At 37.7% G+C, this 15858-nt stretch overlaps 1 protein-coding gene and 1 long non-coding RNA gene across 2 annotated transcripts; one reads left to right on the forward strand and one right to left on the reverse strand.

The window, feature by feature from the left end:
- Positions 1-4139, reverse strand: LOC116262846 (uncharacterized). Its single transcript, XM_031642367.2, has 6 exons — positions 3603-4139; positions 3361-3501; positions 1207-1425; positions 923-1018; positions 611-724; positions 1-506 (listed from the first exon to the last, which is right to left on the reverse strand). Exons 1-6 carry the CDS (start codon positions 4041-4043, stop codon positions 288-290), a joined length of 1230 nt encoding a protein of 409 aa, XP_031498227.1. The 5' UTR covers positions 4044-4139; the 3' UTR covers positions 1-287.
- Positions 4140-5691: 1552 nt separating this feature from the next.
- Positions 5692-10258, forward strand: LOC126410467 (uncharacterized). The gene is made up of 3 exons (XR_007574509.1): positions 5692-5863; positions 6392-6489; positions 8991-10258. It is a non-coding gene; the product is annotated as an uncharacterized LOC126410467 (long non-coding RNA).
- Positions 10259-15858: the final 5600 nt, after the last annotated feature.

A 15858-nucleotide genomic window follows, 5' to 3' on the forward strand; every position in this document is an offset into this window, starting at 1 on the left:
TTAAAAAGACGAAAAGAAATATATATTGATGACAACTTTCGTTGGTAACTCATATTTCAACTTACAAAGAGCTTCAACTGAAGAAACCAAAGGACTACAACAAAACTTGAACTGGGAATGAACCCAAACCTCAGATGAAAGACAAAAAACTTCAATGAAGGATCTGCACCACTTCTGACCATCTTATATGTGAACTTAAGTTTATGATGGGAATAAAACATACATAAGAACCATTTAAATTCTGTACAGTAATTCCCATATCATATTTTTCAATTTGATGAAAAGGCTTAGAACAGCCTTTGCAGAGTTGGATTCCCGAAAGGGCTTTTACTTCCGTCTGATTTGCTAGTTAAGCGTGTGAAGCCACCTAAACTGTGTCGCTTTGGGCACTCGGGACTCTTGGACAGCTTCCCATGGAGAACAGCTAAGTTTTGCTTCTGCTTCATATTTGGCTTGTTCTCAAAATAATCACAGGGAGCGCCATACCCAATTATTTCATCATAGTCCTGTCGTAGAATACGAAAAGAAATGACGAGTTATTTAAAAAATTAAAATTTTATGACCGAAGAAACCAGGGAAAAAGAAGGCCAGAAGTGTTAGATTTATCTACCTTGCATTTCGACTTGGCATAATAAGGTGTCAAGCAAGGATTCATGTCTCTAAGTATCCTATCACTTGGACTGCCAGGAGATGCTGGTTCCCCAGATGGGCCAGAACTGAATTCCTGAACAAAATATTTCTTTGTCAAGCAAAAAGCCAAGAGTGCCTACTAACTGACGCAGGTGTTTCTGCACAAACTTTATTATTCAAGCCCAACAAAACTTTGAACTGTTATTCTGTTAATGGATTTACGAACAAGATAACGCATAGTTTGAACTGTCTTCTTATGTTCTGGAGGAAAAAAAAAAGGAATCATGGTTACCAGTGAATTAGCTGCCTCTTCATTGCATCCTGGTGTCGCAGGCCAGCTGGAGATGCCATCAAAGTCATCTTTTGATCCATATTTTTCAGCTTTGACCTGCATGTGCAGAGTGACATCACTAGCATTGTTAAGTACATAAACGCAGAAAAGTATTCATAAATGGCCATTTCCGAAAGCACGAAAAAAATGCAGGATTATAATGTATCCTTAGCGATCATAATTCGACAGCCACAACAGACTACTAGGAGGACACATATCATTATATCTGGCTCAGAAGAGATTACCTCAGCAAGTCCCTCAGCCAAGCTTCGAATCTGGCCAGTGAGGGAAGAAACCTGCTCCTGAAGATTTGGAATGACTTCTCTAGCATGTCTCAGTTCTAAGCCTTGCTTCTCTAAAAGCTTTTCAAGTTGCAATGTCGAAATATCAGGGAGTAAAATTGAAGATTTTAGTGCCCTTATCTCTTCCCTTTGTCTCAAACAGACGTCCTTCAGTTTCTCCACCTGTAAAACCATAAAATGAGTAAGATAATTGGTCATGAAAGGGAAAAAATGTAATAAAATATCGTTCTCAATTGACCCCAATAAAGTACAATTAGCCACAAGAGAGAGCAAAAGCATCTCTAGGCATATAATTTATAGCGATTGTAATTTTAAAAATAACCTAAGTTGGAATTGGTTCCTAAATTGCCAGGAACTTCTGTTAACGTCTCCCTTATTGTCCCATTTGGTTACAATTTCGGCTTAACAAGGAGAATAATGACCAATTCGTTTTTCTTTATCTCCATGAATACTTACAGCATACACATTATTATGACAATAAATTTTAGTCGGACTAATTTAGTATAATACGGACGAAGTATAAGAGCCTGTGTTCATAGTCACTCCAAGGACATTGAAAATCTCACGAAATAGCTAACTTGAGCTCAAGTGGAATATTTCAGTTTCGGGCTACAAGAGTAAAGATGCATCTCAAAATATTGATGGTATTCAAGAACACATGATAACAGTCTAACACTACCAATTTTAGAATTGTTCGACAAATTGAAATAATCTTACGTGTACCTGAAAAAATAACTTTTCACCATTATATATATATATATATATATATATATATATATATATATATATATATATATAGACGATGCAAGATGAAGCAGTTTTACTATGCATCCCCCTTCGGCCTATCTCTTTGTTCAAACAAAACATGAGGAGTGCACCTACAGAACACCTCTGAAAGAAGCACTTATACTATGATGAGGCTTAAAATCATTACTTACTAGAAAAGACAAGAAATGAGCGCGGCTGTACTCAAAAACCATTCTATATAAGAGACCAAATTGATTGTGTTAACTCGCCAACAAAAGGGTAACTTCACGCCCATAAGAATCTTCAATATTAAGCAGAGTGATCATTTGCAACCTCAAACAAAACGCGATTGACAAACAATTAATAATCCATTTTCAACAGAGAATGTGGCACAATTAGTGAAATGCCGGCACTTAGATAGCCGAAATAAATAGTTCTCCTGGTTTCATGTTACTTCTAGTTAAGTTCATTTTTGTAAAGATGAATTCCACTGAGCAACATTTGAGAATCCACAGTGCATTGCTATCTTTGTGTGAAGAAATTCATAAGACGCCAAAACCAAGGACCATGGCAGCTTTAGAAAACTTCCACAGAAATTTTGCAATTCAACAACACTTTTTTGGAGGATGGGTTACTGAATCACCGCATGACCTTTCCCGATGAAGGTCTTTAAAGTTTAAACCCCACCCAAGAATTACTTTTACTGAGTGAAGCAATGGAAAGGATAATTCTGCTCAAACTAGGAGCTTCTGATTGATTAGTAGGGAATAGGGCCTTAATTGGAACAAGGTTCAAAAGGTTCAGTACTACTTTAGATCTGATCTCCTGTACAGAACAATAGATATGGGTGTCATTGATTTAGTTTCGAAGGGTTCTTATCCGAAAAGCGGAGAAGATCTAACCGGTCTGTAGGGGAAAAAAAGAGGTTTGTAGAATGCAATAAGTGCACAAGTTAAACAAGACACACTTTACAAATGGCTGTCCCAAATAATTTAAGAATAAACGAAAACGTCAACCGGTCTTCGTATGCAGGAATCTATATTTGAAAACAGTGAACAGTTTTGCAAAGGTAAGAAATTTGATAGTTTTCTACTCAAATTAATATGCTCATTGAGCCAACTGAGGAGATGGCAGGCTCAGTAGCTCGGGACCAAAATGAAAGCGTCAGTTACCCTTGACCTGCAGAAAACAATCAATGAAAAGTAGTACTTATACCGAAGTCATTATATATGTTTCTTGTCAATTTCAACAGCAAAGGAATACCGAAGTTAACTGATTGGACTTCACAATTTTCGAAGAATGTAAACTCGAAGGAATAAAATATGACACTAAAGAAAGGAACAATCGTACTTCATCATTTTTCTCGACCAGCATTCCCTTGAGCTCCTCAATCTCCATTTCATACTCCTTGTTCCGGCTCATGAGGTCTCGTTCGCTCTTTAGCACCATCGCTAATGTTCTCGTGTTCTCCTTCCCCTCCGGCAACGCCTTCTGCAATAACCAGATACACTAGGTCAAGCAAAAGCAGCAAACTCGTGCTTCCAATCTGATCACTCTCAACAGCAGAGACATCAACATGAGAAAGGGATGACCTTAGTTTGGGACCGATGATCAGAAGCCTTCTCAAAGAACTTCCGGTGAAGGTTGGACACCCTTGACGCTTTTGCGGCCGTCTTCTTCAGATCGGTGGCGATTATATCCGCAGGGATCACGAGCTTCGGCGGTGTCGCGGCTTTCGACGGCTTCGCCTTCCTTTCAATAAACCTCTTCACTAGCGAGGCGAAGTTCTGCTCGTTCTTGGCCTTCACCGGGGTAGAGTAAGGGACACCGGCGGATTGCGCCCTGGCGAGGACGCGGGACCCATTCCCCTCTGCCAGCGACAGGAATTTCGCCGAGCCAGCAGTACAGAGTCTCGGATCTCCGGCGGAGGAGGATGCCGAGGAAAGCGCAGAGGAGGCGGAAGAGAGCTGGGAGGAGACAGAGGAGTGCGAGTCGCACAAAGCGTAACGAGAAGCAGCCTTACCGGACGCCATTTTCCTGGTGCCGGAAATTCCTGTGCTCCGTTCTCCGGCGGATCGCTCGTTTCCGGAGCTCAGGGTTTTATCATTTTCCGCGCCGTTTTTTTTTTTTTTTTTGCAATTATTTATCATTTCGAATTTCAAAAGCCTTCCCCTTTTGCGGCACAGCAGGAAGAGCGGGCTCTTTTCCCTTTCAAACGAATAATGGTTACGAATCGGATCGGGCGAATTCGAAGATTCACCTGCTCCGATCAGTTTGAGCGTGAAATTTCGTGCCATTCCACCAATAAAGCGGAGGACCGGGCACGTTTGATCTCCTTCGGAAATTATATTCAAAAATTTGAAATCGGCACCAAGTAATGGGTAGCGTCAGGTTGAGTGGCATGTTACGTCTTCAGCTCGATTTTTAAAAGATCTTGAAATTAGGAGTGGTACCATAGAAGCAAGTGAACTTCCTCCTCTCTTCTATCAAATGCTAGAGAAAATTTTTTTTCGCATTGGAATCAAGTTTGTGAAATCTTCATCCCACCCATTCGAGGACGATTTCAGAACCAAAATGATTGGAACTGCTGAAGTGGGCAACTCGATGGACTGTGCACAAAGAGAGACAGACACTGATGTGATGTGAGAATGACAATCAAGCAATCATTCTTACCAATGTGAAGAAAAAAAAAAAAACTAGATAATTGCGGCAAGTGAGGTTTTAGCAATTGGTGGTTAAAGAGAGAGAGTAAGCAACTGAGGATGACCGACAATCGTGTCAGCTATTGCTTTAGATAAAATGAAAGTCGCTACTTGGAATGTGAGGGTTCTTAACAATGTACGGTACGTTACGTATCGTACAGGTTGAAGAAACCTATACGATATGCATTCAATACGCGTGAGTATCGTACGTGTATCGGTCGTATCGCACGATACGGACAATACACTATCGTATTGTACGATACGAGAGAAAAATTAAAGTTTGACCCCTTTTTTGCGTGTTCTTTTAAAAGTTGCGCTCTTCTCTCTATTTCTTTTTTTGTTTCTAAACACTTCAAGAAAAACATGGGAGGAAGAGATTTTCTCCATTTGCATCAAGCTTTGCCGGTAAAGAAGCTTTCTTTTTCGTTGTGAGGACGGTGGGAACGATTGACGAAGATTATTGTTGAATCATAAAAAATGATAACTATATGTTTTGACTTTTGAACTTATGAATTGTGATGTAATCGAATTCTGTACGACTGCTTATTATGTTATTTTGAATGTCTCATTTCTTATTTTGGAATGTGTTGTTCATACTTTATACTTCATAATTCATATAAATGAATGTTCCTTTAAATACATTTTTCTTGATTTTTTCTTATTTTTTTGGTTTTTTATATTTTTTATGATTTTTATTAATTTTTAAAAATTAAAAAATTAATTTTACGATACCCCATGTAGGTTTGCCCAACCGATAAGCGATACGCTGTAACATTGGTTGGATACAGTAAGAATTACGTATCGTGTTAGATCAGGCAGCGTGGTTCATGCCTTGTTATTATTGCTGAAACTAAGCTTCAGCCCTTAACTCGTTCGCTGCTTCTTTAGTCACCCTTCTTTTGGTGGTTGGGCGGGAAAATTCTTCTTGCCTAGTCTCTTTTTTTTGAAAGGGAGTATTGTGCATGTTGGTCGGTTTTCCATTTATGCTTGGCTTCACAGTTTAGTCTGCATGGTCATGTCCTCGTTACGGCTGTCTATGGTCAGTACGTTGGAGCCCTAAGCCCCAATTCTAGGCTGAACTTGAGGAGATCCGTTCCACCTTCCATGATCCCTAGCTGATTGTCGATGACTTCAATTGTCTCCTCAACCTGGTAGACTCTTCTGACCATGTCTTCATTTTTGTTTCTATGAGAGTTCTTGCATATTTTATTTTTGTCAATGGTCTCTATGATGTTCCGTTGCAAGGTTCCTCCTTTACCTAGTCTAATAATCGTTCCCCCCGCTTCTTCAAAGCTTGATTGTGTTCTCCTCTCCCCAGATTTGCTCTCTTGTTATCCTTTTGTGGCCATGACTGCTGGCCCTATGTTCCTTTCTGACCAGTCTCCCCTCTGGCCTCTTCCTCCATCTCTCCCATTGTTCGACTGTTTCGCCTCCACCTCACTTCAGATTTGAGTTGTGGTGGCTCTAAGATAAGAGCTTTCTTGAGGTGGTTCTTTATTCATGGTTCTCACCTATTGAGGTGGTCCAGGCTGCAATCACCCCTAGTAGACGGTTGCATGATGTAGTTTTCTTGGCTAATGCGGTTGTCCATTCCATTTACTCTTTCCACTATCTCTCTTTTATCTTTAAGCTCGATATGCTAAGGCTTTTGACTCGGTTAACTGAGATTTTCTCTTCAGCTTTCTCCCTGGGTATGGTTGTGGCCAAAACTTTCGTGGATGGGTTCACAGTCTCGTTGCTAAGGACCAAATGGCTATTTCCTTCAATGGGTATGTTGGTAAGTTATTTTCATTGTGTTGTGGGCTTCGTAAGGGTTGTCTCATTTCCCCTCTTCTTTTTAATTTGTTGTTGAAGCTTTTGCTGCCCTCTTCCACTTTGCATCAGACTCTATCTTTCTCAATGTGTTATCGCTCCCTAGTCAGCCCATTTTATCAATCATCCAGTACGCAGACAATTTCATCGTATTTGGTAATGCCACTCGACAGAAGATTGCTAGAGTTTGGCTCTTGCTTTGGCTTTTGAGTTGGCCTCTCGGATTTCCATCAATCCTGCCAAGTGTTAGCTTTTTCTCTTTCATGTTCATCTTGCAGCTGCAACTTTTATGGGATCCTGCTTTAGTTATAGTGTCTTTTCATCACCGTTTGACTATCTTGGCCTATTGTTATCCCTTTTTTTGCCGCCATCCTCCTTCTGGGCAAATATCAAGCAGTGGATGCTCAACCTGCTTTCAACGCAGGCATGCTAAGATCCTCTCTCTTGCTGGTAGAATCACCCTGTCTACCATTGCCTCACCTCCTTCAATGCTTCCTTTGGCAATGTGAGTGCTCTTCGGATTGTCTTGTGCATTGGAAGGTTGTTACTCGTCCTCGACTCTTTAGGGGTTCCAACATCCCTCACCTACCTAAACTGCCTCTCTTTGTTCTTGGTTATAGCATCTGGCCACGTCTGAGCAACCTCTTGCCCTCAGCCTAGTCCATCATGACATACTGGCTTTCATCTACTTAGCTCACCTATCCCCTAACCTTGCCCCTACTTGGACCATTTCATCTTCTGCCTCCTATTACTGTGCTACGTTTGGACCGATCGTTCTATGACTCCCCCATTGTGCCCTTTGGTTCTTTGATCCTTTTTCATGTTTCATGGTTTTTGTTTGGCTCATTCTTGCTGGCTACGTCAATACCTTAGACCATCTCCAGCACCTTGGGATTCGTTTGGCTAACAAGTGACTATTTTGCATCTTTGTTGCCAAATCGAGAGAGTACTTTTTTGTTGACTGCCCTTTCTTTTGTCACTTGCCTCCGCCTAGCATTCCCTCCCCCACACCCTCCCTGGTTCCCTCTCCCCTAGAAAATTCCTTCTCTTTTCACCTTCACTTTTAGTCAGCAATGGTTGGCAATTTATCTAGCAATTTTGGCTTATTTGCTGTTGGTGGTGGGTTTGGGAGGAGCAGAATAAATTGAATGTTCATGGACACAACAGTGAGTGTTGCTTCAGTTGAACGCATTGTGAAGGCATATGTCCATCCTGCCCTCTGTGTTGGCTGCAGGATGACTTCTACTTCTGACTAGCTCTTTCTCTCCCCCATTTTCCTCTTCTTGCTTTTGTTCTCGCTCAGGTTTTTGTGTTTCATGTTATCTTTGTTTTTGTTTTCTTTGCCAATTTTTCTTTTTTCTTTTATCCTTTTATTTTACCTCTGTATATTGGCGATGCCTTGTCACCACGTTTTCTTTTATTGACTTCCCATTCCATCGGCTTAATGTGTGAGCATCTACAAACCTTGTCCTCCTTACCAGCAACTGCAAACCTCTCAACAAACCGCAGTTTTTTCTCAACACAACATCATTTTGTTGCTGCTCACTCCTTTCCAGCAGCCCCTTCCTCAACAAACTGCAGCTCCTTCATTTCGAATATGGTGAAGTTTCTCTCAGTTCACTCTCCCCTTCTTTCATTCATTATTTTCTTCTTCTTCTCACCAATTGCAGCCTCATCACCAGTCCCTTTATCTCTTTTTCTCTTGTTGGCTTAATCTCATTTGTTTGGAATTGTCATTGAAAAAAGCTTCATGTTGTGCTTGCATTTGGTTAAAAGAAACGAAATTTTTTCTTTATTTTCCAAGTGTAATTGGTCACAATGTAGAGAACATTTAGTTTTTTCTGTTTTTATTGTCCATTTATGTCAAAATTGTAGAGAATGGCTCCTTTCTCTGTCTTTCTCTCACTCTCTTTCTCCCTTTCTCTCTTTTTGTCACCCTTTTTGAGACACCCAAAATGGATGTTGGTGACTAGTTGTAAACGACTTGATTGGCTTGCCCTTCGTTTGTGTAGGTATAAAAGTCATCTTTGGCACTATGAAATCACATTTCTACAAAAAATAAAACTTGATTCTTTGTCATCTTTCCATTACTTTTATATGTTTTCTTTTGAGTACTCTCCCTAGTTTATTATTTGCCCACTCTTGATGTTCTTCTACTAGCTTTGAATTGATTCTACTAGAGTTTTAGTGAGTTATACTTGAGAGTGGCTTCTTTTCCATGTCTTCTTTAATTTTATTATCTTAGTTTATTATCTGTTTTATTGTTTGATTTTTTTATGGCGATCATCATGAACTCGTGGTTTGGGTGTTGGCATATTTATTTCTATTGGTTCCATTGCAAACCTGCTGAGGGTCACCCAAAGTATTAGAGAACAAAATAATGGATATTTACATATGAACATGATCTAGGAGGACAGCTCTGACAGTCAAGCGGTAGAGCATCCTAATATAGATTACAACTTGCAGGATAAGGCTTCAGCAAGAGGGAGATAACATCAAAGGCAAGGTTGGAGTTTGACAAAACAATGTAGTTTCTGCAGCAAAAAAACACATAATTCCTTAGGGCGACTTTGAGAGACAAGGTTTGAGGCATCACTCCAAACACATGGGCCAATTGTGAGCAAAATTTTGTCACTCAAGCAAGGCACCATTAAGATGGTGTCTTCTATCAACTTCAATATCAGAAGGAGAGAGGGGTGCTGATGGCATAGGAGGCCGCCCTTTACTGAGCTACTGTCACCATCAAAGATACTGAATGCGAGCTTAACAACATAACAGCTAACATGTAGTGCTACCTGGACTTGAGTATAACCTGCATTACCAACCTCCAATGTTTAGGTTGGATGTTGGTGGCGAACCAGACCATTACCTCCCCGAAGAGCTTGGAGTATAGGTGGACCTGCTCCCAATGACATTTGAGATCATTGCAGATGGATGTTGTGTGGCCTTTTCTAGGGGAGTTGGCTCTCCATGCCTGTTTTGTTTCTCATTTTCCAAATCATATCAATTTCCGAACGGAGCACCGATTGCCATACATCTGATCACCACCCACTTAGAAACTAGTCATTAGCACTTAAGGGTGAGGTTGATGAGATCTAGGCCAAGAGGGATATTGCATTCAAATTTCTTCTCTGACCATTTTCAGACTCGATTGCATGTGGCAAAGAGATGATTGATGTCTTCCTCTTCAACTTTACATAGTACACATTGATTAGCAAGTGCTACACCAATCCTCTTTCACTTATCAAGAATGAGCTGCCTCTTCTCACAAGCAAGATAGGAGAACCATTTGGCACTGGATGGTGCCTAAATATATGTGTGCCAATCAGCTGGGTCACATTTTTCTATAATTAAGTTATAAATCTCCAAGCTGGTGAGTGAGGATGCGTTAGCTGATTCTATACAAAGATGATCCAAATCTTGGGATATGGTAACACTATGAGCCACTTGCCCCACCCAAAGTTGATGAAACCATCCTACCCAACTGCTCCCAATCGTGTAGAGTATGTTTTATCCTATGTCCCAGCCAATGGCTCTTTCTTTGAGTGCTTTCTTTGTGCAACACTTTCTATTTATCTTGTAATGATGGACTCGTATCATGATGAGAAAGATCAAAGCAGCTGTGTGCTGGTTTATACCATGGATGTAGGTCCAAAGGACTTAACCACGTTAATTTCTATGTGTTTTCTATTCTTTTTCAACTTCACGCCATGATATTAGAGCAAAGGTTTTGCTCATTCTAGTGTCATTCATCCAGCCTCCTCTTCCTCAACATCATGATGGAAAGACCAAGCGATGACACCGCAAACCATGTGGTAGAAAAAATTATTGTGCAAGAACAATCAAGCTCCGCCCACAAATTCATGTTTATTCTTCTCAATGGAAGCTCTGAGTGGGAGAAACAAGCTCGATGTTATCACCCCAAAATTTTTCAAAAAGACTATATTTCATTTCATTCAAATGAATTATCAATTATTCCATTTCAATTTAATTTCTAAACCCTAAACCCAACCATAGATCCAAAATAAACTACCATATCCATGCCTAAGTCCAATTCACGACTATTCGGTCCAAAACAAATTTCTAGACCCCTGAGTCCAAACGCAAGGAATCAAACTCTTGGATCCAAATTAGATCCAAAATCCAACTCTAGGATCCAAATTGGATCCAATACCCAAGTCTAGACCCAAACCAAGAATTTCAAACTCAAATCCAAAGTTGAGATTAAAACAACAAAATTTGATGCTATCGAGCACCACGTGCGCATGCACAAACCTTCCATTTGTTTTATGTCTAGTTCTAGCACCAAAATGTGTTTTTGAGCTTAAACCACTCACTAGAATGCATCCGTGACCAATTAAACCTATTTGAATAAAACGAGCCTGGAATCACTCAAAACAGAGTCTACCCCATTTGTAACAAAAATCATTTTTTATACACATTTAAAGAAAAGGATTTTATGTTTTTTTTTTTAATGAACAGACCCCCTTCATTTGAACCTAGTGCGGTAGGGCCACCAGCATGCTTGATCGCGCACGTGCAAATGCTTCGAGCAGGGGCCTGCGTGCAGCGTAGGCCCCATTGTTAGCTAAAAATTACCTCCAAGGGGCGGTTTTGGGACTGTTGGGTGGGCATTAGCCCTACCCACACATCAAAGGGGTATTTACATGGCTAAAGTCCAATTCCACTTGGTCAAAACATATTTTAAAAAAATTAAAATCATTCAAAAATACTTAGAATTCGCATAAAAATATTGTTAAATTCAAACAAATTAAATTTTGAGTTTTAACTCCAAAACTCTCTATAAATACCCCCACAATCTTCTCTCTTAGGCATGAGCTAATCTTTATAGAACCTATAGTGCTTTCTCACATGAAGATTAGAGTTTTTATCTAGCTCTCTCTCTCAATTTCTCTGTTCTTTTCTTCTTCTTCTTCAACCTTGGGAGCAAGCTTATCCAAGTTCCAATTCTTCAATGGAGTACGAGGAGATCCCTTGGAGGAATACTTTCATCATTTTAGAGTTTCACCCAAGGCGACCGTAGGATCATCCAAAGAATGAGACTCGTTCCTAAAACCATTTACATTAAGAGGTATGTAGGCCTTTTCTTGTTTTCATTTATTTTTATTTTCTCTTGCTACCTGTCAATGACCATGCCAGAAAGCTTTAAAGATTTCCTATCCAGAGTGTATAGCTACTCTTGAGTGCACCGGGAGTATGAGCAAGGCAAAATAAATTCTATTTCTTCATTTATTTCTCACATATGTTTGCTATATTGCTTTGTTCATCATTTATGTTTGAGATGATGTTCATGCAAGATAAATTAATTTTTCTTAATTAATAAACAAATGAATGGTGAAAATGAATGTTTGGGTTGAGATTTCTTCATTATTATGTTGAATTTGAGGTTGTGATTTGTTCAAACCGGAAAAAACTCTTCACGAATATATACATGTTAAAATGCATCTTTATGACATTCTCACGTTTAGCTTCTCCCTTAATCACTCAATTAGGGACCCCGATGAATGTTTTCTTATGTTGATCTTCATTTCATGCATGTTTGATTTTCTTCCATACTCAATTGTGGGAGAAATATATTTTCTTGTAATAAATAAAATAATTATGGTTTTATGTTCACATATAAAAATATTTAGAATCATATTTTTCAAAAGATTTTTGAAAGCACAAACCCTCTTTAACGAGGCATTGGAGACTTATCCTAGGCTCTTGCATGAGCCCAAGTTCCTTTTCGACCAATATAAAAAAAATTGGAGTCAGATATTTTCAAATTATGTATTGATTTCAACTCTCATAAATACATATGCATATGTACATGTTATATATACATGCACATGACTCTCTCGTTTTTCTTCTTTCTTTATGATTTTAACATATTTCTTTACAAATTTTCATATACGTATACATATAAATGAATATATATGTATATTTCATTCTCTCTCTACAAGTTAAATGTCTTCTTTTACAAATTTTCATAAACCTTTATATCTCTCTCTAAAATCTCTCTCTTTCTCTCTCTAAAATCTCTTTCTAAAATCTTTTTCTCCCACTCCATTCGAGTTAATACTTTTCTTTCATGAGCTTACATATATATATATATATATATATATATATATATATATATATATATATATGTGTGTGTGTGTGTGTATAAATATGTATATGTATATGTATATATATATCTCTCTCTCTGCCTATTCCTCTTGGATTAAAGTATGTCTTCTTTTTCATTATTTCGAATGTTTTTCTCCCAAGGTTCTAAGGTTTTAATTTTATATTTATCAACTTCACAGATACCAAAACTCAAGTAATGACTCAATATTGGAATCATGTTTGATCATAACCTCATCTCATTTTCCAAAAAATTTATCTCTTCATAGAAATATTTACGACAATTACATAAATAAAAATAAGCAACTTAAATGTATGTAATGGTAGAAATACTTTTAGATGAATGTTATAATATGAATGCTTTTAAATGAATATTGTGGTAGGAATGAGTGATTTGATTCTAATTCATGTAGGGTCAATACACTTATACTTCTACATTCATTTGTGAAATTATGAATGATCACAAGCACTTCTCTAAAAGAATTTAAGCAAAAAGAGATAGAACTATAGTTTTGTAACAACCGAATTAAAGCAAAATCTCAAACATGCTTAAATTCTTAAGGAAACTTGAAATTGATTTCAAAAAAAGTTATCTTCAAATGTTTCCAAATGATATTTGTAAGAATTTTTCAAACCAAAGTGTTTTATATTCTCAAATGATTCTTCAAAACTTTCTCGAAAATTTGAAACATTAAATCTTTAATATTTTCTCAAACACAACACCACGTTTAGAATGAAAAGATGTTTAAGAAAAACAGAAATGCATAAAAAATAAGCATAACCCTTGGGTTGGTTACTCCTGATAAAGCCGTCGAAAACAATCAATCCTCGTACCAACAAACGAGTCTCTTTTTCTCTTATTTCAAAAAAATAATTTTTTTTTTAAAACACTCTAAAGACTAAAATAGATTTTTGGGGATGCAAACACTCAACTACATCAATGGAAACATTTTCAAGCCAGCAAAGATGGATCCCTTATGTAAAGAGTGGACATATATAAACCACTTGGTCATGTCCTGATTAATTAATTCATGAAACCCAAGGTTTCTCGGGGATTTTACTTTGTTGAACCAATAGAGCAAATATGAAATAAAGCCAAGGACCTTTATAGCAAAAAAAAAAAAAAAAGACATTGCTTGCATGTACAAAAATATTCGGGAACTCAAGAAACAAAACCAGTCATTTGGCGACCATCTTGGAGACCCCCACGGTATGTGGGATGAATTAGCTTTTCTTATGAGCACGTCCTAAAAACTTAGGACCAAAGAAAAAATGCGTGAACAACAAAAATTCTTTGAACTCCTTCCCACTTTGGGTCCCGAATATGAAACCATTTGAAGCCAAATTTTAATGTTTGAAGAGTTGCCTTCTCTTAGCACCATGTGCTCCATACTTATGAGAGATGAATTTAGAATGCACGTCTTGCTCCCTAATGTTGAAGCATAAAAAAATAATACCAACAATGATGAGCAAATCTCCTTCCATGTGGCAGAGAAACATGCTAAAAATAAATGGAAAAATCAACCTAAGTGTCCTTAACCAGCCTTAACAATGATAGAGAAAGCGAAGGAAAATCTGCCATCAGCCAAGGTGGTGACCGAGCCATCTGATTTATTCTAGACCAGATCGGGAAGCTCTTCAAAGATGTCAAGAGAAACCATGTTAAGGAACCTCACAGCCTCGGCCAGCACCTCCTCTCACCATCATGCCATCAGTAAATCTTCTCCTCAAACTAGTAGTGAATGGATAATCAACTCTGGTGCTAGTGATCATATGTACATGGATTGTAGTCATTCCAATAACTTTTCTAGTAAATCTGAACATAGAAGGGTAACTATAGCAAATGGGTCTGCCATGAACATACAAGGAGAGGGAGAAATGGACATTCTTGCTCGCGGTGTTAATTCAAAAGCTTTATATATGCCTGATTTAATGTCTAATTTGCTTTTTGTGTCCAAGATCATTGTGTTTTCTCCTACTAACTTTGAAATGCAGGATCTTAGAATGAAGAAAAGTATTGTTGAGGGCATCCTAAGTTGAGGCCTTTATGTGATTCATGTAGGCTCATCCGCTCTCACTGTCCATGCAAGGAGAGATGGTGAGCTGTGGCATCAATGGCTTGGGCACTCTTCTTACCGTTCGTAAATGTTTTGCTTCCTAGCCCAAGGTATGACTCTCGTAGTTGTGAAAGTATGCTAAGATGACTACACTCCCATTTCATGAATCTTTAAACTCTTCAATCTCCTTTTGATTTAGAACATACTGATGTGTGGAGACCTAGTCCTGTTAATTTTCATACTAATTTTATACTTGTTGCTATTTATTGATAATTACTCTAGAACTTCATGAATTATGGGCTTTAAGGCAACACCATATTTGTTAAGTGCGATTAATTGTAATATAATTAAACGTGATTAGTGTTGGTGTGTGCATGTGTATTAGGCAAATAAAATGCTGAAATTAAACTAAATGTGATGTATAAGAACCTTAAACATGATTAATTAACTAAAGAGATCAATGGTGGAAGAACATGTCTGACCTCATATTACCTGATTGACAAAGAAATTAAATCTAAGTGAACTTATTTGAAGTTTTTAAGAGATAATTGTTTATTCCCTAAACCAAGATTGGTACCACAGTTAACGGTTTAATCATTTTTAAATCTCATCTAATCATGGTGTGTGGAAATGTGATTAATTAAATAAGTAGCTGAAATTAAAATATATGAAGTGCATAAAAGCAAATTTAAGTATAACAATTAGTTTATTTTAAATAATTAAGCAAAGCATGTTTAATCTAAGTGATGTCTCATCAAGTCCTAAGAGATAATCATTAGTTCTCTAATCCAAAATTAGTATCACACTTAAAGATTGATAATCTTCAAGTCTTTAATAAAACATGGTGTGTGTGTGTGTTATCTAAGTAAATTAATAATCGAGCATGAGAGAGAGGGGGCATAACTAAACCCTTTCAAGGTCTAATGACGTTAAATTAGATCTCACCTGATCTAAACATGCTTAAAGAAGAAGATTAACATAAACAATGACATGTTGTCATGCTCTAAGTTAAAAGAAACTTAAACTAAAGATGATTTAAGCAAAACTTTACAAAAATAATAACACTCAAACCTTAACTAATTAATTAAACTTAGAACAAGACAAAATGAAAAGAAATGAAATAAAATAAAATAAAAAAATAATGAAGA

This window comes from Nymphaea colorata, chromosome 10 (assembly GCF_008831285.2).
Source record: "Nymphaea colorata isolate Beijing-Zhang1983 chromosome 10, ASM883128v2, whole genome shotgun sequence".
NCBI lineage: Eukaryota > Viridiplantae > Streptophyta > Magnoliopsida > Nymphaeales > Nymphaeaceae > Nymphaea > Nymphaea colorata.

Excerpts from the sequence above, each read along its gene's own strand:
- LOC116262846 (XM_031642367.2), bottom strand. The coding sequence starts at position 4,043 with ATGGCGTCCGGTAAGGCTGCTTCTCGTTACGCTTTGTGCGACTCGCAC. Across the intron at positions 1,426-3,360 it reads TGGTCGAGAAAAATGATGAA|GTGGAGAAACTGAAGGACGT; the intron begins GTACGATTGTTC and ends ATGGTTTTACAG. Across the intron at positions 725-922 it reads AAGAGGCAGCTAATTCACTG|GAATTCAGTTCTGGCCCATC; the intron begins GTAACCATGATT and ends TATTTTGTTCAG.